At 50.8% G+C, this 24,681-nt stretch overlaps 1 protein-coding gene across 21 annotated transcripts in view; it reads right to left on the bottom strand.

The window, feature by feature from the left end:
* Nucleotides 1–24,681, bottom strand: part of Lrp8 (LDL receptor related protein 8) — a 71,972-nt gene that overhangs the window by 9,044 nt on the left and 38,247 nt on the right. For 2 of the 21 annotated variants that reach the window (XM_006238570.4, XM_006238567.4), the window contains exons 4-18: nt 23,983–24,111; nt 20,849–21,229; nt 19,893–20,018; nt 19,088–19,210; nt 17,291–17,329; nt 15,993–16,112; nt 15,795–15,920; nt 12,928–13,102; nt 11,019–11,246; nt 9,903–10,021; nt 9,537–9,676; nt 8,013–8,154; nt 6,960–7,112; nt 5,720–5,944; nt 3,157–3,225 (exon numbers count right to left, since the gene is read on the bottom strand). In XM_006238570.4, coding sequence (XP_006238632.1) covers nt 3,157–3,225; nt 5,720–5,944; nt 6,960–7,112; nt 8,013–8,154; nt 9,537–9,676; nt 9,903–10,021; nt 11,019–11,246; nt 12,928–13,102; nt 15,795–15,920; nt 15,993–16,112; nt 17,291–17,329; nt 19,088–19,210; nt 19,893–20,018; nt 20,849–21,229; nt 23,983–24,111 — 2,295 coding nt within the window. Of the gene's footprint in view, nt 1–3,156; nt 3,226–5,719; nt 5,945–6,959; nt 7,113–8,012; nt 8,155–9,536; nt 9,677–9,902; nt 10,022–11,018; nt 11,247–12,927; nt 13,103–15,794; nt 15,921–15,992; nt 16,113–17,252; nt 17,330–19,087; nt 19,211–19,892; nt 20,019–20,848; nt 21,230–23,982; nt 24,112–24,681 lie in introns of those variants that run through there. The other 19 variants (XM_039111150.2, XM_039111153.2, XM_063287975.1 and 16 more) reach the window with 15 other exon arrangements.

The raw sequence follows: 24,681 nt of genomic DNA, 5'->3' as shown, positions 1-24,681 counted from the left end.
TTGGTGGAGATGATTTAGGGTGCTGTAGAGGGGTTTCTGTTTGAGTGAGAGTACCATAATTAAAGATGGCAACAAGAAAAAGAACATTACAGGAGCAGGTAAAAGAATATTAGAAGTAATCTACTTACTCAAGAATCAATATAAAAAATCAATAGCCTTCCTTTTAGTAGGCAGTAACACATCAGAATGCCAGATGTGGGGCTCGTGCCCGTAATTGTAGAGCTCAGGAGACAGAGACGGGAAAATTATCAAAAGGTTAAGGACAGCCTGCACTGATTAGTGCAGGCCAGTCTGACTTATAGAATTTCTGCAACCTTGCCCAAAAAAACACCATCCAAACAAACATAATTCCCCCAAATAGATAACCAATTGGAAAATGTCACGGAACAGGCACATTCATGATGGCCTAGTAAAAGTTACAAAATGACTAGACTAACCTAATAAGAAGTAGGCAAATGCCACATGATCTATCAAGGTCTGCTAAAGGACATAAGTGAAGCCGGAAATAAAGATGCCATGTCTTAAGTGGGAAAGTTTGATCCTGTAAAAATGTAAATTCCTCTCACATGAGTGTGTATATCCAAAGCAAGTTCAATGAGAATCCTATCATAAATTTTACAAAATGGCACAATTACCCTCAAGTTCATCTAGAAGAGAAGCCATTAACAACATTTAAGAAAATGTTTACAAGAAGAACATTTCATAAAATACTGCTAGTGCCTGGGAACAGACAGGTACTAGGTGAGGGGACTGCATAGGCTGACATGTATCGGCTACAGTACAGATGATTACTCAAGTCCGAGAGACATGATGGTTCCCTAAATATGGCCTTGGAAAATCTATACACATATATAAAGAATTATATTCACAGATCAGAACGGGTACAACTACAAAATTAAACAGTTAAATCTCTGGCTCAGGCCGTCCTCTAAAATAATAATATGAAGCACTGAAGAAAGTTTAAGTTAGGAGAAGAAAATATTAGGAGACATTTTAATAAATCAGAATGAAGCGGGCCTTTCTAAGCAAGACAGTAAACACAGAACTAACAGAAGAAAAGATGAACAGATCTAAGACTTTAGTATAAATTTATGAATGATAAAAGATACCATTGCAAATTTAAAATCAAGTGGCAGACTGGGAGAAAGTATTTATTTTATGTATTATTAAGGTTTTTATATTTATTATGGATTTCTACAAATGAGATAACCACAAGAAAAAAAAAATGAGACTGCAAGCAGGCAATTCGTAGAAAATAAAATGTAAATAACTGTCCAGGAGTCTTTGAAAGCCTAACTCTACTTCTTGTGTGAATAATACTCATCTTCTCCCCTTCAGATCGGAAGACATTTAGATTTAATGCTTTAATTCAATTTAAGTACTGATTCTTTCAGTGAGGGTCACAGCAACCCGAGAGGACACACGGATGGCAGGAACAGAATCACTCATGACTAGACTAGTTGTCTCTCGACCATCTTCTGTGGTGAGCCCTTTCAAGACCAATTCAAATGCTACCTTCTCTAGAACCCTTCACCTCCACTCTGGGACAACTTTTCTGTTTCCTCCCCAGGAATACAAGATGCTGTTATCACACCAATGTGTCTGCCATGCCTGTACTACAGGCATCACATAAATTATGCGTTAGCACTACTGTGTGTGACTTCTAAAAGAACAAAGTCCCTAAGGGAGATGTGCTGGCTAGTCTTACGTCGACTTGACACAGGCTAGAGCCATCTGAGAGGAGCCTCAATTAGGAAAATGCCTCCATAAGATCGCGCTATAGACAAGCCTATAGGGCATTTTCTTAACCAATGATTGATGGGGGAAGGGCCCACAGCCCATCGTGGGTGGTTCCAACCATGGACTGGTGGTCCTGAGTTTGTTAAGAAAGCAGGCTAAGCAAGCCACGAGGAGCAAGCCAGTAAGCAGCACTCCTCCATGGCTTCTGCATCAGCTCCTGCCTCCAGCTTCCTGCCCTGTTTGTGCTCCTGTCCTGACTTCCTTCCATGATGAACAGTGATGGGGAAGTCTAAGCCAAATGAGTCCTGTCTTCCCAAAGTTGCTTTGGTTATGGTGTTCATCACAGCAATAGTAATACCGACTAGCCCAGGAGTTAAAAATGGGAATCCAACTAAAAAATACTGCTAAGACGTGAGTCAGGCATGAGAAAATGGACGTGTTACAGGACACAAGTGAATGTCATAGTGGGAGGGAATGAGTCAGCCCCGGGTTCTGAATCTTATCCAGGATTGCTGCCATACTGAACTGCTAGTTCAACCTCCCTAACTCTCTCCACGTCTCTCCCACTCCTGGCTTTGCACATGCTGTCTGCACTGCTTGGGTTGTTCTTGATTCTTCTTGACTTGGCCAACTCAAGCTCAAGGATTATTTCCATTGGGAAACCTCGCCTGTTCTCTTCCCTTTTAGACCAAAGCGACTCCTCGGCAGTAACGTAGCAGCTTACTCTTAGGATTTGTCATGCCATAATCAACTTACCCATATTATATGTATCCTTTGTCCTGCTGGGGTTTTTTTAAAATTACATTTACTTATTTATTTTGCGGGGTGGGGCATGCCTGCTACAAGGAGGAGTGTGTGGAACCCAGAGGACACACTGCAGGAACCAACCCTGCATCTACCATGTGCTGCAGGGACAGAACTCAAGCAGTCAGTCTTGGTGGAAGGGCTTTGGTCACTGAGTTATCTTGTCAGACCAAGACTAGACATCTATAGGATAGGACCCTGCCTTACTTATCCTTTAACTTCCTTCCCTTTCCTTATTAGAGTTTGGCACGTGGTAGCTGCTCAATAAATGTTTATTGAAAACCAAAGAGGAAGTAACAAGACAGGATGATTTACTCAGTAAATGACAAGCAGCCCAGCTCATCCATTAACAAATACATAATCTCCTATAATGTGGCATGTGAGAGAGTGGTGAGCAAGAGACGCTAGCTGGGTCCCCAAGGAGCAGTCATTTGTCTTCACATGGTGCAAGTGTGGGTTGTGGAGGTGGCTGGGGCTTGTAGATGTGCCTGGGTGTTCACACAGGGGCAGAAGTTGAAGAACAATGTGTGCCGGGCAAGAACCCACACTGAACCAGGTAGCATGTACAGTTCTTTGTCCCTCTAGTGCCTTTCCCAAACCTCGGGCACTCACCTATGGGCACGATGATCCCAATGACAGCAGCGGTGACTGTTGAACCCATCTGGCTGCCTTCATTCCCATCTGTAAAACACCATGTACAGAATGATGCCCCATCACTGCGAATCCAAGCGCGGCCTGCCCTTGAGCTGTAAGGACCACCCGCCCAACCTCTTCTTGTCCTTGCTCTAAGGTGATGCTCCCAGTTACTGTGTAATAATTCAGTCTCACTAAACATCCCCAAAACTCCAGGGGCAAATAGGACTGAGGTTATTTCACATCCGGGAAACTAAACTTTGATAAATGCAGACTTGGGATTTGAACACAGGACTCATGACCCAAGTCCAATAGGAAGCTGGGGGCTACGCGGCAGGTGAGAGCTTAGGTCTCCTTGCTGCCGATGGGGCTGGCTGTCTTTTTCCACTAAAATCCAATGCACTGTCTCCACTGTTTTGGTGGTCTGCCTGTTCTATGCACTACCAGCTTGTTTTCCTAAGAGATTAAAACCTGATATACTGGAATGTAGTAGAGTGTAATTGGGAGCATAGGCTTCTGGGTCAGGCTTCCTCGGTTCAAATTCTATCTCTATTACACATTACCCGTGTGACCCTGTGGAAGTTAATGTAATATTAAACGTATAATGTATATTATATGTATATTATATTTATCTTAAAATATTTTCTACCTCTTAGGGGTCCATTTAAGGATTAAATGGGATCATATCAGATACTTAGCACAATATCTGGCTGGCATTGCCTAATTCAAGATGGTAGTGAGGTGGTAGTAGTTATGATGAGGGTTAAATTTAAAAAGGTTTGTTAGCCAGGCATGATGGTGAATGCATATCACACCCCACTCGGGATGGTAAGGATAGAAGACCTCAAGTTTAGACTAGCCTGGGCTACATAGCGAGACCCCATCTCTAAAGGATCCTTGTTGCTGTTAAAGGCACATAAAAGCCCATTCTTAAATGAAGAGTAATTATAAATGTATTGTTTTAAATAAATATCCTTCCCTAGCTCTAAGACACCTGAGACACCTGTACAGCTCTATGCCCTGGGATCCCATGAGAGCCCTCTGAGGTGTGAGAGGAATGGCTAGCCACTGGCAATGCCCCCCAATCTATTTCTCCATGTTACTTCAAGAAACTCTGGCTAATCAGGGAGCTGCCCTGTTCACCAAGTTAGCTAATTGGAGGGCGCTGGAGAGATGGCTCACTTGTTAAGTGCTTGCCATTTAGGGATGGGGATCTGAGTTCTGCTCCCAATTCATGTAAAGCCAAGCATGGCAGCATGTGCCCATAGCCCTGGCTGAGGAAGGAGACAGGAGGAGACCTGAAGCTTGCTGGCCAGCCACTTTAGCTGAACCAGTGAGCTCCAGGTTCTGTGAGAGACTGTCTCAAGAATTATATTGCAGAACTATTGAGAACACTCCCAAGGTTGATCTCCAGCTTCAACAAGCACACATACATATTATACACCTTCAGTACACACACGTGCACAAAGATGAACATGTACACACACACACACAAACACACACACACACACATACACACACACACGCCCGCACGCACACACGCACAGGCATGCACGCATACAAAGAAGGAAGAAAACAAGCTAATTGGAAGCACTGCTGTCCCCTTGCTCTGATGTGCTAGGAAACGTCCCAAGACCTGAGAGAACACTCAGACCTCTGCCCCCATGAGAGGAAATGGAATTCCACCTCTGCAAACACCAGGCTGCCTCAAACGTCTATTCTTAGAACCTAGCCTCTGCTGGCTAAACAGCCCTGATCTGAACAATGTCACCAGGTTGCTTGGTTTCTGGGCCAGCCGTGTATGGGGAAAAAATGAGAGATGGTTTATCATTTAAAATGAAGCCCCCCGGCAATTATAAAGGTATTTTCTGGTTAATGAGATACAGCTGTTCCAACAGGACAATTACTGCTCCCAAGGATTAAAGAAGTACTAAGCTTAGTTATTCTATCCAAGATTTGGAAACAGGCACAAGCAGATCATACTTTACAGACATTACTGCCTGGGCAGCTTACCAAGGCTGCCGGGAGCTCGGATAGAGCTTTCCAAACTCGACGACACCCACCTCAGGAACACATGGAACACTGACACATACCCAGGCAGCTGGGCACTTCCATTCACAATGCCTCTTTTGCCTAGTTCCCTCTTTGAGGCAGGGTCTTACCATATTGCCTTGGCAGGCCTGGAACTCTCTATGTAGATCAGGCTGGCCTAAAACTTAGAGATCTGCCTGTCCTGTCTCCTGTTTGCTGACCACCACTGCCAGGAGCCTTTGCCTCTCCTGACCATCTTGAGAAGCAAGTCGAGTGTAGCTTATTATTGGTTCCTTTTAGGGGGAGACTGACGTTTAGAGATGAACGAATGGTTTGCCTCCAGGTCCTTTTAAACTTATGGACACCCAAGCTTCCTCAATCCCAGGACAGGACCTTCTCTCCCTTGCTTCCTCCTAAGAGGTGGACATTACAAGATCTTCCTTCCTAGCCACTCCCGACCCTCATCTTGGCTTCCCCCAAGTTATACGAAATGCAGAGCTGACTTCCTTACAGTGCTGGGAGTGGTTGCTGGTTGCAGGGCTCAGGGTGGACGGGCTGGTGCTGTGAGCCTTAGGGATGTTCACTGAGTGAGGGACGGCAGCTGTCTGGCTTGGCATCTCTGTGCTGTGGTTCTGGTAGGTAGAGTCGTGGATGGTTGTCCCAGGGGCTCCCGTAGTAGCAGGTACTGTCCTTGTCATAGCAGAGGCTAAGGTTGTAGTTGAGGTAGACGGAGGTGCTAGAGGGGAAAGACAGCAGTTTGTTGCTTTGGTGCCCAGTTATGGTTGCTGAGTTCCAGTAGGGGCTCAGCCTCTGGGCTTAGCTCAGATGCCACTATTGTGAAACTTTCCCCCATCCCCGAATGGGCCGTGATCTTCTCTGAAGCTGAGTCCTAGCACTTCACTTTGATCTGATAAAGACGGGTCCGTGGGACAGAGCTGTGGAGACAAGTGTGGAGGAGGCCTCTGTAAAAGACCAGAGGGAGCAGAAATACAAATTGAGAAGCATTTCATCCTCGTCTGTAGTTACATCGTCAGGTTTAAATTCTTCACGTTAAACAGTTGAATCTGGACATTGTAAATGATGTAACAGGCCTGATGCTCAAACCCAAGGTTTGGCTACACATGGGGACTGAGAAACAAAGCCCAGTTGTGAGGATGAAGTGCTAGTCCACCATTAGTCACAACTGCACTCAAGGGCATCTACGCAGTGTGCCAGGTCTAGCTAAGAACAGGCATCTGCTACAAATGGTCAGCAAGGACCAAGGGCTCTTTACTCGAAGTTTTCTTCATTTTAATTTTTACTTTTTGATCTGTTTTTATTTTGTATCTACGGGTGCTTTGCCTGGGCACCACGAGCTCGCCTGGTATCCTCAGAAGTCAGTAGAAGGAATCAGGGTTGGAACTTCTGGAGTTGGAGTTAGGAATGGTTGAAAGCCATCATATAGGTGCTAGGAACTGAGCCAGAGTCCTCTGCAAGAGCAGCAAGTGCTCTCAGCCACGGAGCCTACTCCAGGCCCCATTAACTTGGTTTTCAAGGGATTCTAGAAACTTCCTGAAAGTCGAATTTAAAGCATTTTATGCGCATTGCACTTTTCTTGGAGATGGGAAAGCCTTGGAGGGTGCCATGAACTCACTCTGTCAAGGACGTTTAGATAAGACGAAGGTGCAGATGTGAGAGGCAACCGGGGAAGTTGGAGGAAAAGCTGGAGCATACTGAGTCCCTACGAGTCCAGGGCAATGTTTGTCACTAACCTCGGTAGCATCTCTTCATGTCTGGGCCCAGCCACATTGTGTCAGGACAGGCACAGGTGTACTTGGGAGAGTGGCTGGAGATCTGAGGAGCAGGAAGGCACAGGTATTCACAGCCGCCATTGGGCTGGGCACTCAGCTCACAGGCATCTGCAGCTAATGGCAGGGGGAGGAGCAGACAGAGAGCATGTTGGGAGATTGACAGGCCATGCCAGGTCCTCTTGTCTACCAATAGTGAGTTCCCACCAACTGGACTTGCACAGAAATCTTTCCCCACCAGCATAGTAGCTGGGACTTTATCGTTACCCTCATTCATTCTTACAGTTCTGAGAGGTGGGTTACGGTTCCAGGTGACAGAGAAGCCTACCCTCAGAGAACACACGGACACGTTACAACTCTAGGAATTTTAAGTCTACCTCTCCCCGACTGTGTCTGTCTCGTTTGTTCCTCCTCTGGGCACCTGCCGTCTCTTTCTGCTTTAAGTCTCTAGAACTAGAATCAGGTGCAGACCTCATCGTCTTGCCCCTCTCTTTGCTGTCTCCCTTACCCTGGCAGCCATTACTGGTTACAGCTGGTCATGGCAGCGGATGACACAGCCCTGTGGTACGACTATTAGACCGTTCCCAGTAAGCCACCTGGCTAACTGTAAGGCCTGGAGACACAGGAGTTTGCAGTACTGCAAAATGGGTGCTAGAAGTAAGTGCACACTGATGTGTCGCGACAGAAGGAACTTGGCAATCAGGTGGCCTCCGGTTTAGATTTTTGTTCTACCTGCTAACATTGTTTTTTCTCTCCAACTTCAGTTTCCTCAATTGTTGAATGAGACATACAAAAAGCACCTGTTATCGGCAAAACTAGGACGCCTATGTGTTTGTTCCTAGCCTTGTGTCACACAGAGGCTGAAGCAGAGTGAAACCAGATATGACAACACACTCTACAACAAGAGGGATTATTGTATTCTTGGGGATGCTGGGTCAAGACACAAATGGGAAGACATAGCCTGTCAGGTGTCAGGAGAGGGCACAGGCAGGCGGGGACCAGGGAAGGCTTACTTACCCTTTGGCTGCTTCAGCTCATGGAAGATTACAATGTCATGTGGGTTATTAAGGTTCTCAGCCAGGATGGAGATCTCCAGGCCATTGAGCCGATTTGCGCTGAAAATGGCCTCATTCTCCAGATCCGTCCAGAATACCTTGTCCTGCAGAGTACAGATGTGAAGGGTAGGAAGCCCAGCATCCAAACTCCATCCCAGTCTGAGGGCCTCGCCCCAAGTCAGGGACAGGACAAACCGGAGTCAGCGCTGTCTACCCTGCCCACAGGGGTTCAGAGGACTCTGCCTCTGCCGGTGAAGCAAAGCCTCCTAGCTTCCTTCTGTCTTAGATGACTACTTGGTGATTCTGTGCTGCCGAGCTAGGCTCACTTCCTGAAGCCAAAAGAAAACCAAGGTTGCATGACTACACCTGGGACTAAGATAGAAGGAATGGTGAGTTCCCGAGGGCTAGTTGCTGTTGGGCCTCCTAGGAGGAACACACAAGTCTACATGGTTAGTGTTCTACATGGTTAATCCGTAGAAGAGTAGACACACATCTGTAGGCAAATTTACAATTACAGGGGCAACCATGCATCTTGTCCACGGACCCAGACACACCCTCACAGGTCATGAAGACATACTCGTGCTGAGTAATACCTTTTAGTTCACATAAAAGTACACACACACACACGCACACACACACACACACACACGCACACACACACACACAAACAGACATGTTTACTCTGGTGCATTTATGCAAACTCATGCATATACCCACACTTTACACATGCCAGGGAGATGCTCAAGTATACATACATACATACATACATACATACATACATACATACATACACACACACACACACTTAAGTTGAAGCAGGGGATAGAGTTAGAGGAGTGTCTGCACACAAGTTCAAGCAGTACTGAATGAAGCTGCTCTAAGAAAATACTGCCATTGTCCACCACAGAACACTACCCCCTTCCTCTGCCTTCCCTGGATGGCAGGGTTAGTTTGGGGGAGGAGCTGTGTGTAAGAAACTTTGGTTCTGGCTTCCTTATTTCCCCAAAAGAAAGGCTGTTAAGGTCAGAGCAAGGGCTTCTTGATTCTTTTCCTTCTTGGGAGCTTCCTGAGGGCTTGGGTAGTGTCTAATTTACTTCTGTGACGCCGGGATTTGGCACAGGTCTGCATAGCACCTCTCAGGATGCGCCCTACTCTAAATGATTCTAAGGACACACATTTCCCTGCCTCCTTCTGTATGTGAGATACAGCGGTAGGTGCCGAGGATGTGGAGAGGCAGTGTCTGTGCTGAGAGATTTACCTAGGTGACATTCTCTGAATGAGACTCTTGGGGAGAGCACAGGAAAGACTGCCAGGCAGACTGAGCTGTGAGCCTCCCTGAATGCTGTTCTTGGAGCGTATCAACCTGTCAGCTGGCGTCCCTGTTCTTTTGTTTCCCTCTGGACAAGTCTAGAAGTATCCTATTTGAACAAGCCTCTTCTGGGTTTAAGCTTCCCGACTGAGTTATGCCTACCCCTATGGGGCTCACCTCAAATACAGCTACCCCAAAAGGGTGACTCAGGAAGTCAGTGGAGAAAATCAGCATCTTTCTGTTGCCTCCATTGAAGTCGATGCTGGATAGCTGGTGCAGCTTGGAGTCCACCCAGTACAAACGCTGGCTCAGCAAGTCTTGGGGAGGAGGGGTCAGGTCAGACACCAGTTACTGCAGCTACATCTCTACTCCACGGCACTCCTCCCTGCCCACACTGCCAGGCCTCAGACTGAACTTAGCTCAAGGGAACAAAGACACTGGCCACCATGAGGGGACTCTCACACAAGACCCATGGGACTCCTAACAGTTGTCAGGATCAGTTCTAGTGCAAGCTCCCAACTCTCGTAGACAGGCAGGGCTCACCCAGGGTGATTCCGTTGGGCCACTCGATGTTGTCTGAAACCAGTGTTTGCCGGTCTGCACCATTGAGCCCAGCCTTCTCAATCTTTGCCTGGAAACCCCAGTCAGACCAGTACATGAACCTGAAACGCAGAAGAGCCCACATTAGTTTTCTCTGGGTGGGACAGTTGGAATGGCCCAAGCCACCAAGGCTCAGCGATCCACTGAATAGTTGGGGATTATGTTTAATGGGGAAACCTCTGACATCCTTCGAACTATCAAATCTTAGAACAGGCACTTTAACCTTCATCTCATGAGAGCCTCGGGAAGCTCAACTTGCCAATAATCTACTTAGTCTCAGCTGAATGGCCCATGAGCTCTGCTCTTACTGTGACAGCTCTAACCAGAACCCTAGAGCATCTGTGTGGGCAGGGCCCTTACACATCTCTCCCGATCTACTTAGAAGAGAGTAGATGACCATCTTAGCTCAGGTTCCTGCTCCTAGACCCTCATTTCTAGAGATCACAGCAGTTCACTGCTACTAATTCACACTTTCATGAGGAACATTTCCACTAAGGGAGCCCCCACCTAGGTGTGGCCAGAGCAAAGCAGCCTCTGTTAAAGGGACCCACATACTGGGCAACAATGGTCAGGGGCAGAGCAGCCCCAGGGACCCTGAGTCCTCGAATCTTACTGGTTGTACTGAGTGCATGACTTATGTAACACCCACTGGGAAAAGATACAGGGAGACAGATTTGGGATTAAGGGGAAACTCCACTGTATAATGGATCTGTATTCCACAATGAAATAGGTTCTCTGTCCCCAAAACTGGTTAAGCGGCTGTCAAATATCTATGGACAAAAGCCTGAAGAAAGGCCTCTACCTCTGAAGCTACCTGGGATCTTTAGTCCTGTAGCACTCCAAGACACACCATTTTAGCGATACAATGAAGGAGCCAAGAGTCCAGAGTGATCTCTGGTGACTAATGCCCAGTACTTTGGCTGAGGACAAATAGGATGTGGGCCGTTTGGACTTCCTTCCCTGTATCTGACTGGCCCACGGGTTTCTAGAACCTTTGACAGCTCTTGTAACAGACACGCCTTTGCTGGTGGAATGGAAAGTTTATGTGGGGATTCTCACCCTCGCAGGGGGTCGACAGCAATGGCTCGGGGCTCGCTGAGATCACGGTTGAAGAGAGTACAGCGGCGGCGTCCATCGGTTGTGGCGACTGAGACGGTCTTATTGCCTGAGTCTGTCCAGTAGATGTGCTTATGGACCCAGTCCACCGCCAGGCCCTCTGGAGAGTGCAGCTGCTCACCAATGAGGACCACCTGCTCGTCCGGGATACTGGCCTTGTCCATGTGGGCGCTTAGGAGAAAGCAGGGCTGGCCATGGGCAGAAGCTCCACCCACGGGCCCATGTGGGGCTGCCTCTGTAACCCTCCCCACTTTGTCTTCTCTCTGAGCCATGGCAGTGGGTTTTAGAGGAACTTGACTAATCTCCACTCAACACATTCCTTGAGCCACCAGGGTAAGGGACCCGGGCTGAATCAGCTAGTTTCTGGCCTAGAGGAGCTCAATTAGTGGGGGAAGAAGCTTGCAGGCAGGTACAATGCAGTGTGGAAGCCTACGGCAGCAGGGAAATGGAGACTGCACCATCCTGCAGAGTGGGAGAAGCCTCTGTGGTTGAGTCTTGAAGGACTAGATCACCAGGGGCACAAACAATGAAACCAAACACACAAAGAGACCAGTATACACAAGTGTAGACACACAGAGGTTCAGAAAGGATGCGGGGTTTGGTGTGGCAGAACTGGTTTATGGGATGCAAAACTGGGGATGAGTTCAGGCGAGAGCTGCATCCTGACAGCACTGAGCGCACTGCTAAGGAACTGGATCATCTTGGGACAAGGGTGGGAACCCAGTGGTTCCGAGATCATAGCTGGGAATGTTAGATCACCGTGGCAGCTGCAGAAAGGATGGTCACAAAAAGAAGGGAAGGAAGGGAAAGTGCTGAGGGGGAGGTTATAACACGCAGAGGTGAGAGGAATGCAGTCTGCAGGAGGCTGCACAGCAGAGAGAGGGACCACACAAACACACAGGAGGCATCAGGTTGCTGTCCCCGCGCCTACTGCACTCTGTCTCTGTTATTACTTCCATACTGCCTGCCGCCATCCGTAATTCTCACTCTGCGGATCCCGGGAATTCTCTTAAGGTCCAGACTGCAAAGCACTCTGAGATTTCACACGGGCAGCTTTACTCAATGCATTGCAAACCGTGAGTTCCCGTTCCTGTCGCTCAACCACAGGCTGCCCAGCCCCCACACCCCCATACCCGATCTCACTTGGCAGTTGCTTGTCTTGTCTAACCACCCATCCCATCCCATCTTTCTTTCTACAGTGACTCAATGTCTACCCAATGCCCGGTTATCAGCAGTCCTGCCAAGAGGATCTCAAGGGCAAAAAAGAGCATTAACTCTCCAAGGAGGCCCAGATATGCAGGGAGCCGGATATTATGGCATCTGAGACAGACAGGAGAGAGACTTTCTCACATGTTTGAGGAGGGTCCCAAGTGCTAAACTCACAGCCAATGACTGGGGCACCCAGTGATGACCAAGGTACTACCATCCAGGAAGTCTTCCCAACCACCAAATTGGGTCAGAAGTCTCCTTAGAACTTTCTCTCATGACTATAAAAAGGTGACCAGTAGTGATATGTGGGCTCCTCCAGACAGAGGCCAGATCTTAGTCATCTTGAGTTCCCAGGGTCCAGAACGCAGGTTCTCCATGGAGAACCCAAGGAGGTTTCTCCTTTCCCTCATTTCCTCTGTCCTGCACTTCACGGCTTGGCCACCAGGGGTCAGACACAGTCTAGGATGTGGACTCAAGGCTGTTTTCCCACAGGTTGGTGAGTCCTGGTCCTTCCACTCCTGCTCTGATTCTATATCCCTTGTCAAGCCCAACTCTGCCCTGAGAGGCAGAGGCCAGCCATCCTCCTGCCAGCTGCCCCTCCCTCAAGCCTCCCATGCTTGGCTGCAGCGTGCAAAACACTCACCTGTAGATCTTGCGGTAGGAAAGGTCACACCAATATATTCGATTGGTATCCACTTCCACGTCCAGCGCCACGACATTCTTGAGCATGGGGATGAGGCGTGAGTAGTCCCGCTTCACCAGGTCTATTCGCCGTACTTCGTGTCGGTTCGTGAAGATTAGGGATGGGCTCCTGCCAGCTGCCATGCAGGGAAGCAGTGTCAATGGAGGAGGCAGGGAGCCCAGGGGACCAAGTCTCTGCCCCTCGTTTGCTGGGCGAGAGGTTCATTTGTAGGAAGAGGGAATGACGGCCCCTACTTCACAGGCTGGAGGGCAGACGAATGAGTACCACCACAACTGTACTCTCTATCAGGTACAAACTCCCAAGTGCGTCCTCGTGCCTGCACTGAGGCCGTCGGCAGCATCCTGGATTCCACTGGAGCACCCAGTGATGACTAGGGTACTGCCATCCAGGAAGTCTTCCCAACTGCCCAGTGGGGTCAGAGGTCTCCTTAGAACTCATGAGTGCAAAAAGGTGACCAGTAGTGATGTGTGGGATCAGGCAGAGGCCAGATCTTAGTCATCTTGAGTCCTCAGGGATTCCAGCTAAGCTACCTGCCCTTCCCGGCCCAGCTTCACTGACTCTGGTGCTTTTTAAGTCTTTCCCTTGCCCCAGAGTGTGTTTCTTTCCAGAGAACACTATCCGTTCTGCTCGGGGCTCCGCTCGCCATCCTGCAAAAACGGCCTACCTAAGGCGCATAAAGGTCCTAGAAAGATAGCCCAGTGGGTTAGGACATGTGGCATCTGACAAATCCCATACATGCACTGGACAGAACATACAACTGACCATGTATATTCAAAACCCATTTTTAGACTCCAGAGTTAGATTCAGAAGGTCACATGGGGGCCTGGATATTCTTGACTTCCGTCTGGAAGATTAGTGTCCCAGACAGAGGTCTTTAAGGACACTGCACTGCCCCGCCCACAGGTGGTTTTGAGACATATCAGGCAATTCTTAGGCACAGTTCCCATGTTTTCTAGAACACACTTCGGTCAGCGACCTGGCCCCATTTCTGTGCATCTGTGCCAGGCTAATAGGGACAGGATGGGCACAGTCCAGAGCCATGTACCAATCAGGGTGTGTGTAGTGATGGAAACTTTTGGGGTAAGGGGAAAGAGGGAGCGGTAATACAAACAGCCAGAAAATGGGGCTCAAAGTACAGGAAGCGCCAGATGCAAAGCTGGGTTCTAGGTCTGCTAGGTCACCTACAAACCAGAACTTTGCTTACCCCAAATTACAGCCATGACTTTGCCTCTCCGAGGTGGTAAGCTGGGACAGGGAGCACCTTATAAATTTTATTGAGGGCTGGGTCAACAACAGGGACCTGTGTGTTCATGATTTGAGTTTTTGTATGACTGCCCCTTAGATAGTCACATGACTTTTTTCAGAATGTTGTCACCTACATACGGGCCATGGCACTCCTGTCCCGGGTGGAAGTAAAGACAGGTTAGTGGGTGAAGGTGCTAGAGTGCAGTGTAGACGGGATATTTTAGGATTTCTGGGTTTCATATCAAGTATTGTACCTACTGTGTTACCGTATCTATGTGTTCTCTCAAGTGTTTGTGGGAAAATCCACACTTTGACTAAACTGTTTGTTCAGCACCTCCATGTGGAGCGCTACGGTTTCCATACACTCAACCTGTGGCACACACAGCCTGCGCTCCTCTTACACTGGCCTCTTTCACCCCACCCCCACCCCAAGTTATTTGTCCTTGGAATACTCTGATTCATTTTTCTCTAGAACCCCACATTAAATGTACAAGCAAATCCTGTTGCTTGGCCTTCAAAACACACACACACACACACACACACACACACACACACACACACACACATCTGTTCGCTTCTCAACACTCTCACAGCAACCAGCCTTCTCCAAACCTTTCTCCTGGGGTACCATGGCAACACATGGTTCCCTCTGGCCCTCTGCAGTCTGTTCTCAGCAGTGAAGCCGGGCAGAGCCTAAACCTGACAGTGCATTTCCCTTCCACTCGGAACCCTCTGAGGGCTTCTCTCAGACGCAGGAGAAACCAAGCCCGTCTGTACAGCAGTCTAGAAGGCTCTTGGGGAGTGCCCCAGACACCTCTGACTTCACCTCTCCATAGTGTCCTCGTTCCAACCACACCAGCTTCCTCGTAACTCCTTCAAAGTCCGAGCATGCTCCCTGCCTGGGGCTTTTCCGCTTTCTGTTCCTTCTGCCTGGAATGCTGTCCCTGCTCGCCCCTTCACTTCCACCGGTTTCTCATTCAAATGTCACCTTATGGAGAGCGTCCCTGACTATTCTGTTTAAAACCATAACCCACCATTCTCTCAGACTCCATTCCCTACTTTATTTTGCCTGACTTGCCACCTGCCATGAGCTATATTTTGTCTAGCTATCTTATTTCTTTTGTCTGCCTCGGTCACCAGCAAGCACAGCATGCCATTTGCTGACTGAATCTCAGCACCTACAGCAGTGCTACTGCATTTAATATGAAGAACTAAATAATTACGTCAGCTGGATGAGTGGATCAATACGGAGAACTGCCCACGTCTTGCTCTTTGTGGCTCTCTGGCTCTACTGGCTCTGTGGTCTAAGCAAGCTTGTGCCTATACACTGTGCTGTGCTAATGTGGGCTGCAGGTATCACAGATGGCCTAACCATGCCCGTGGGTGTCAGCATGCAGCACATCGTGCATGGATGTTCACTTGTACTTTGAGCACTGCGTGTGACCCATTTGCTTTCTGAGTGTACATGTGTGTTTAGCCACTCCTCACATATGTGGAGATTTGGTGTTTTCTAGACAACCTCCCGCCCCAGAGCTGTTCCCTATCCTTTAGGAAGTCCGTACCTACAGCTTTACAGTTCTTGGTCAGCGTATCCATCTCATAGCCGGGGTGGCATTCACACTTAAAGTAGCCCTTGTAATTCACACAGATTTGGCTGCAGGCATCTGGGTCCTGGCATTCGTCAATGTCTGTCGAAAAGACCAGAAGTCAGAACTAGCAGGAGGCTCTGCATGTGCTTGGGTAGACGGGGGAGGGCTCACCACCACAGGTCTTTTGGTCCAAGAGCTGGAAGCCTGCTGGGCATGTACACTCAAAGCCGATCTTGAGGTCAGTGCAGATGTGGGAGCAGCCACCATTGTTGTGCAGACACTCGTTCAGCCCTGGGGAGGGATAAAGGCTGCTGACCTCCCCGTGAGAGGCAGGGAAGTGGCCCAGAGCAAAGCCAAGCCTAAGGGCAGCAGACACCCACCACCAGGAAACCAGGAAGCTGCATAGAACCAATAGCCAGGTGACTGGGAAGGAGGCTCCTCCAAGGGCAGGCTCCCCAATTAGACACCACCAGTGGAACAAAGAAAACACGGGTCCTGGTCCTCCTAGGCCAGGGCTCCATCTGCTACTAGACTGGAAGCAACTAGGTCTTACCTGGACCTCTGAGGTCTTTCACAAACACGGTTTTTACAGTTCCTTCTTCCTTCTAACCCTTACGCCTAAGCTTGCAAGTATAATGTTTACCCCTGGGACACCCCCCAGATGCCTTCTAAATGCCTCTATGTATCCCTCTCCAGGTCCGAGGGGCTCTGGAGGCAGGGGACACCACTTTGGAATGCTGCTGCCCTTACACATCTCTTCCTCCACGTACTGCCTCCTGTAGCTTTGCTCCTCTTCCCAGCTCTGCTCTGTGGGGCCAGCCAAGGTGCAGGGGCTCCCTCGGATCTCTGTAAACTGCTGACTTCTGGTTCCCAACTATTTGTGTGCGTCCTTAAGGCAGGGCCCAGAGTTGGTTTGCCAGTTGTCAGACGTCAGACAGTGCAGAATGCCCTTACTTGCTACAGCTGAGTCTCTAGGCTACACTTTTTAAATATGCCTGTGGCCAAGTCAAAATTCTCTCCTACCGGGATTTACACGATGGAGCCTTTTCAACTCCTCTCTGACCTGTCTCACTGAACCACCATGCCACAAGCCTAGACCAGGATTACCAAGTGCTGCAAAGAGTGAAGGGATGCCAAGAGCTCATCTGGGTCTGGTCCCTCATTCTCTGCTCCCTCACCACCTTCTGGAGGGTCCTAGGGGAGGCCAGGACCAAGGCTTACCAACTTCTCACAGCACCTTCTGAGCTTAGAATCACAGACAGTTAATCCCACAAGCCAGCGGAAGTACCACAGCGACCAGCCCTTTCCCACCAGGCTCATGCACTGTTACTCCAGCCAAGCAAAGCAAAGCTGAGCGGGGCCAGCCGTGGCCATGCACCCAGCTGGTCGGAGCTGCCCATCCCAGGCCATGCAGAGCTGTGGGCATCCCACCTCCAGCCGGAGCCATGCTTAGGGAATGTCCCCTTTACCCCTGGGCCTCCTCCTGTTTCCCTGGAATATTGGTGCAACTGAAAGAACAAGAGCACATCAAGCCCATGACTTTGGGGGACTGGGAGTAGCTCAGTCAGGTCCATCCCTGGGAAGCCCCAGACTTCTGGAGATGGTGTGAGTCATGGTAGCTTCGGACGAGTTTCTAGGAGAGCTCCCACAAGGAACCATTTGGTCACTCACACCCTCTGTCACCTGTCTTGGGTTTTCTTATCCCACAAGCACCATCCATCCATTTGTTTTCCCGTCCACTCGCTGCCTCAGTCCCGCACCCACCCACTTCCTTCCTCTCTTTGCAGGTCGCAGCAACCCGCAGTTCTATTTGCTGGACTCAGCCACGGGGTATGTGTAGGGTGGCGCTGCCCAGGAAGAGCTCAGAATGACTGCGGCTTCTGATGAAAGAAGGCGTGGGGTGTCTCAAGGCCAACATGGATTGAGAGAGAAAAGCTAGGAGACCCCCGGTTAGTTTATCCATGATCGTCTTCTTTGGAAGGCCTGAAGGGAATCTGTGTGCTTCTCTAATTCTGTGTAGCCGGGAGAGGAAGGAAGAGGCTGGAGGCCTGAGTAGCATCTGGTGTCACCGTCCCCAGCACGGTACGCACCTGCATGCACACACCTACACACGTACACACACACGCTTATGCGCAGAGGCATAGGTCTGCAGGCTTCACAGACATAGAATTGCAGGCAGAGATGCATGGATGCAGTAATTCAGAGAGGTGGGTATGGATACTTGTCTCTCGCCAGCACAGACAAAAAGAACACAGGTGGACACAGACAAGCACATGTTTCTCTTTGACATGTCATGCATGAGGACAGCGAGCTTGGTAGGTTAGTAGTCCCTAGGTAACTGCAGATCTGAGTGTTGTGGGGAAGCAGGTTCAGCTGCTCTTGCTTCCCTGTCCCCCTCTCCACGGGTCCCTTCTGTGGGCAGCGGGGTATCCGGGTATCCGTCCCTGCAAGCCCAGGCAGAGGCTCAGTGGGCTTTGCTTAACTACTTTCCTTTCAGTCAGTCTGACTTCATTTACATCTTCAGTAGGGGAGCAAAGCTGGTCCTGGGGTGTTCCTCTGAGTACCCAGGAGATGCGGGTGGTCTTCCAGGAGAGAGGACAAGGAGGGGCCAATCTGTCTGTTCTCTGGGGATTCCTTTGTCCAATTCTCTAAATCCTGGCCTGAGACGAGCAGAGTTGACTCACGAACTCTTCTGCACACACAAGGGCTCCTGCTTCGCCTCCAGCTCAGAGCCTCTGCTCTCCTCACTAGTCCTCGGAGAGCTGACTCACCCTACTTCTCTCTAGTTAGACTGCAACTCCGAGCTCTTAGAAAGGGGACACTGCCTGCTCCCATCCAGGCCTGGCCTGTGCTGTGCTGCTGGGATAGGCTCCTAGCAGGCTCCCTGGCTGCTTGTTCCAGCCTTTGACTTTGTACGGTGTCCTGCCATGGACTGGAAGAGCTCAGGGGCCAAGGCCATGGCTAGATCAGCAGAGCAGGAACACAGAGGAAGGGAGAAACTTGCAGAGGGCACACACTCAGTTTGCATGAGGCTGAAATGAGGAGGCTGATTTTGTGAGAAGCAGCCTAATCTGAGCATGTCGACTGCAAAAGAGGGCCCCGGGGCTTTGCAGCCATATAGACCGAGCGATTCCATTGACAAATGGCCCGTTATGAGGCTATGGGAGAGCACATGGTCGAGAGGGTAAGAGGGCTCCAGCCTGGATGCCAGGAGGGAGCAAGGTGAGAGCATTAGTTCAGCCGTTAGGTGTAGACAGATAGCATACCACACACTTTCTGAGGCTCATCCGACCAGTCCCGGCAGTCCCTCTGATCATCACACACTTTCCCGCCGTCCACGCACTCGCCACTCTTACACTGAAATCTGCGGGGACCCTCACAAGTTGACTCTGTCGGGCCAGACAAGAGAGGGGACAGTGCCGGTGAGACAGTTGGGTGGGAAGCACAAGGCTGGGCAAGGCCAACTAAGGCCCACAGAAAATGCACAGAGTTCAAAGGTTAACCCCAACAGGTCTCAGTCTCTTAAGGGACCTTAGGACAGACACTCATATGTCCACACAGGGGCCTTTGTCGGTCCTGGAGGCACTTAAGAGCCCTGGGAGTCCCGCGGGGGAATGTCTGCCCCACAAACCTGGGATAAGGCAACCTCACTGCCTCGTTGCCTTCACTACTCTGAAATGAACTCTCCCAGAAGAAGGGTGGTAGGGTCTTTATCCCTGCCAGGCAGATGGTGACCAACAGAGCCACCAGAGACTGAGAGGGACTGTCACTGGGGGCAGGCTTTGGTCTGGGAACAAGTAAGAAAGGCCACAAGGAAGCTTGAGTGTAGACAGACACGACACGGGGAAGTTAGATTGCAGTGCCCAGCCTTGCCCCCTTACCCCTCTTCAGCTTTTACAAAATCCTTAATCAAAAGTCCAGTTCTTGGATCCCAGATCCCCAGGGATGAGGGGCAGGGGACATTGAAAGGGTCAGAGATCAAGGGAAGAGCTCCCCCAGCTCTGTTCTCTCTGAGCTTGGGAGGGGCACGAGCCTTTCCTCACAGAGGACCCTTGCCACAACCACACGCACCCTGCAGGCAGCCGGCTTCATCACTCCCGTCCAGGCAGTCCCGCTCCTGGTTGCACCGTTTGATTGCAAGAATGCAAGTCCCATCCCCACACTGGAAGTCATTCTCACGGCAGGGTCCTGGTGCTGCTGAGACAGGGGCAAGAGGAGGTCAGGACCCACGTGGTGCCAGGACATCTTTCCCCGCCACCTCATGTCCTATCCACCCCTGGAAAGAGTGAACCAGTGTCTGAGCTTAGGAGGCCTCAAAGGACACCTACCCAAAACATCTCTAGTGTACACATGGGGAGACTGAAGCTCAGAGAGGGGGAAGGCCTTGCCAAAGGTCACACAGCACTCCAGTTTCCTGTTTCCCTGTCCACCACCTCAGCACAGACATGAGGTTTTCCACTGAGTCCCGGTGCTCATGACTTAGTGATTTAGTCCACTCAGCCAACCTTTTCTGAACCTGGCACTGTGCTGGGTGTTGGTGGGGAGCCCGGAGACTAAGAGCCCATTTCCAGAAGCTCAGGTGCAGAGAGATGGGAAACGCACAAATGAAGAAAGCACAGTGTGAGTCGTGCCTGTAAGAGAGCAGCGGGGATCTGGAAGGCCTGGAAGGGACCCAACATAGCTGGGACGGTGAACAGAATCTGACAATGTCGGTATGAAGGCACTCCTAGGACAGAGGTGAGGGGAGGTTGGGGGTGGGGAGGGTAGGAACCAGTGCCAGACTCCTTGGAACAGAAAAGGGGTAGCAACGGGTGTGATGGAATGGCCACACAGCAGAGACAAAGGTACTAGTGAAGAAGCCTGGCTTCTGGGGTCAGACCTGACTGAGCTCCACTCCTTAGCAGCCATGTGACCTCCCGCAAGTCACTTCATTCTCCCAGTCTCTGTTAAAGCAGGGTTTGTACTCCCAGTAGGAAGATCATATCAGCAGGCTCTGGGTGGGACTGAGTGACACGGAGGGGGCTTACAGCAGTCGGCCTCGTCAGACTTGTCCTTGCAGTCGCGGTCGCCATCGCAGCGCCAGCCCAGGTGTATGCACTCGCCGCTGCGGCAGGTGAACTGGGTGGTAGGGGCGCAGGCTGCTGGCGTGGCCGTGGTCCCCTGGCCCGCTCGCCCGCAGAGCTCAGCGGCCTCATCCGAGCGGTCCTCGCAGTCGAACTGGCCGTCGCAGACCCAGCGCTCAGGGATGCAGGTGCCGCCTCCTCCACAGCGGAACTCGCGGGGCGGGCAGGCCGGGTCCGAGCAGCCTCGCTCGTCGCTGCCGTCGCCGCAGTCATCGTCACCATCGCACACGAACACAGAGGCCAGGCAGGAGCGGTTGCTGCACTGGAACTCGTGCGGGGCGCACACTGCGCAGGACAGAGAGCCGGTCGGCCGGCCAGATCCCATCCCTCGTGACCCAGCCCGTTGTTTCTGCTGCTACAAGGGTACAGGGAGTTCTGACCCTCACCTACAGGCTGGAATAGGTCCTGCTGGAGACTCGAAAGGGGAGCTGACCTTGGGTCACAATTGCCCATTCTGAGTCTCTGCCCTGCAGCTAGCAAACATGGTGGGGCAGAGTGGGGCTCCAAGGTTGCACAGCGCTATTGTCTTGAAGGATAGGAAATCATCTGTAACGTGACTGGCACCAGATGACAGGGCAGGGGTTTGTCCGTTTGCGGCATAGTTGTGTGTACAGCTTGAAGAGCTATTTTATTTCTCCAGCCTGGCATCTACTACCCTGGTCCCCACACCTCACTCACTCCTGAACATTCCCCAGCTACGACCACCTTGATGATTTGCTAGACCCGGGGCACACAGTTCCTCTCTAAGGTTTTGTTCAAGTTGCTTCATCTTCCGGAACCCACTGCAGCCTACCATTGCTTCTAAATTAGAGTTCTTCCACTGCATGGGGCCAAATCCACCTGCATCCCTCACGTGCTTCTGTTTCCCAGCTTGGGAAATCTCCCTCTGCCCCAGCCTGCCTTCTGTGTGCCTTTCACAGCCACCCACATGTCTGGGTCCTTCACACTCCCTTATTCTAAGGACAGGTACGGAGGCCCCTTGCAGGGTGTAAATGAAGGAATTAAAGAACAGGTTCTGGTCCTGTCTGCAGCCTGGGCTTCCTCTCTCTGATAGGCTAGTCTGGAGTCCACAGGAAAGACCTTAGAGGCCAGCCAGCCGGAAACCTGAGGCTCAGAGGGGAGCGCCTTACTCACCGTCACGTGTGATAAGAGAACCGGAACTCAGGTTCCAGCGCATTACTGTCTACTCTGTTTCCTTGTTTTTGTTTTTGTTTGTTTGTTTGGTTGGTTGGTTTTGGGTGTTTTCAAGGCATCCCTTGCCTCCTCCCCCACTTTAGAGCTCCCTCGCTGAAGGCTCCAGGGGGTCAGGAATGCTGTAGCTATGGTCACCACCAACAGGGCGGTAGCAGTTCCCCAACTCTCCACATGGGGGCGCCCGGAGCCCACGTTTCTATTTTCTGGTGACAAGATGTCAATTTTCAGTTACTGAACATAAAATAAAATGTCTTCGGTGTTACAGTGTCAGCAGATCATGTCATGTTCTTCTGACAGTTCTACAGAGCCCCTGATGGCTGCATTTCTCCCCCTCTGGGCTTTTGGGATGTGGTGGCACCAGAGGGGAAAGCACCTGCTCTCTGGTAACCCAGCCCCCAAGATGGTGCTGCTGCTGCTGCTGATACCCGCCTGCCTGTCTAGACAGTTTAAACAAGCCTAGGAAGAGAAGATTCCGTCTTCTGAGAGTTCTGAGAGGAGTGCTTCATAGCAATGGATTCCCAGCAAGGTTCTGAAGCTGACAGTGACTGGCAGATCCCACTCCCACATTCACAGGCAGAACAGAGCTGGAGAACTCTCAGAGAACTAGAGCACGACAGTGTCCTTCCCTGCCCAGGCCACAGTGAGCCTGAGAGGACCTTCTCTCAGCTTTGGTTTCTTTAATTAACAGGAAATGCTCCGGTCCCAAAAACGCCCTGTCCACCTGCAATGTAGCTAGTAGCCTTATACTGGAAGGATCATGTGACTACGAGGCTGGGGTTGGGGTGGGGGCTGTCATGGGTGGATGAGTTCTCACAGAACTATCCCAACTGAAGCTTTAGAGTGTAGAGCCTAGCCAGGACCCATGCCCCCACCTCTGCTTCAGAGCCATCAAACCTCTGCACTTGGAATCTCAGAAGCCTCAAGAGGAGATGGCCTGGCTCCTGGACCAGGATTGGTGGATAGGGAGAGAGTGGGGAGTGGGGAGATGCTTGGAGAGGCGGTGACGTGACGGGCAAGCGCCTGGGAGAGCCAGCGACCGGCAAGTGCCTGGCATATACCCTACTAAATGACCACGTACATCTCAGCCCAGGCTAGCAGCACAGCCAGTCTGTAGTCCCCAGGGGAAGACTGTGGGATTACCTCATTGTCCTTTCAGAACCTCACTCCAGACCTGGCACATCATAGGTACCCAGAAAAGTGAAATGAGTCGGGCCACACAGAGTCCCTCCACCCCTACCCCCACCCCTCAGCCCAAACCCTGCTGGACTGCTCTCTGAGAAAGAGATAATCCTGTGTTTGAAGTTCAGCCATGTGGAACCTTCCCAGTGACCACTTCCATCTGTCCCTGCTGAGGCTGCTTCGCCGCATGCAACATGCGCCCCAGTCTGAGATTTCGGCCATAGTCGTCCTTCACACCCCGAGAGTCTGTGAGCACGAGCCCTATCCCCAGTGCTGCCAGTGCCCTGGCACAAGACACCACATTTCAGACAGCCCAGTTTTGGGTCCCCCTGTTCTTGCTTGGAGATCAGGAGAAACGGCAGAATTGTAGAATGGATGAGCAGATGTCAGACATGGTAAAAAGCTGCGTGTAGACCTGAATTTGAATCTCAGTTCCACCCCCTCAGCCTTGGGCATATTTCCTCCCTCGTCTGAGCCTCAGTTTCCTTGTCCATTAAATGGGGATGGTAATGGCTAGTCATGAGGTGGTCATGAAGGAAGAACATGTCTCCTAAGTGCCCAGCCGTGTGTTTCTAATGTTCTTATCATTACTCTTCCCTCCCTGAAGCCCTCCCAAGAAGGGGTCAGCGCTCCTGAGGCTGCCTGACCAGTGGCGCTGGACTCACAGGTAGGACAGCCGGCCTCGTCTGCTCCACCCTCACAGTCCTTCTCCCCGTCACAGCGCCATGAGGCAGGCACACACTTGTGGCTGGTGGGTCCGCAGCTTAGCTTCTCGGCAGGACATTCTTCACTGGCTGTGGAGACAGACATCCGCGCACGGCTTAGCTAAGGGTGACACGGGCCGGGCCATAGCACCAATCAGTCCTGCTACTTGGCCTAAAGCCCGGCAGTCCGATAGGGCCCTCCGGCTCCATGTCTTCATCGGAAGCCAGTCTGTACTAAAGGCTCTGTCTTCCAAATCCGACCTCGCCCCACACAGCCCTGCCTAACACCTTCTCAGGGTCTCCCAGTCCAAGGCACGCACGTTGTTCTTGACCTGAGGGCCCCCCAGATGTCTTCCTTTAAAGATCTAGCAATCCCACCCTTGATACGCTCCAACCGTGTGCCTCCGGGTAAGATATGACTAACTGGACCTCAGTTTACCTTCCAGATCAGCAACTGTGATCTGAACCTGTGGGCTTAGAGGGCTCATCAAAACCTTAGTGGTAACAATCCGAGTCTCTCCAAAGATGGTGCCGAGCCTACCGCGGTGAGCAGCCTCTACCGTGGCGAGCAGCCTCCACGTGCAGGGCCCAGCGGGACTGCACAGCTATAATTACTGCAGCTGCAATCAGAGGCTGACTCAATCAGGGGCCTAGAGCCCC

The sequence above is a fragment of the Rattus norvegicus genome, chromosome 5 (assembly GCF_036323735.1).
Source record: "Rattus norvegicus strain BN/NHsdMcwi chromosome 5, GRCr8, whole genome shotgun sequence".
Lineage (NCBI taxonomy): Eukaryota > Metazoa > Chordata > Mammalia > Rodentia > Muridae > Rattus > Rattus norvegicus.
This window is presented reverse-complemented; position numbering and strand designations above follow the sequence as displayed.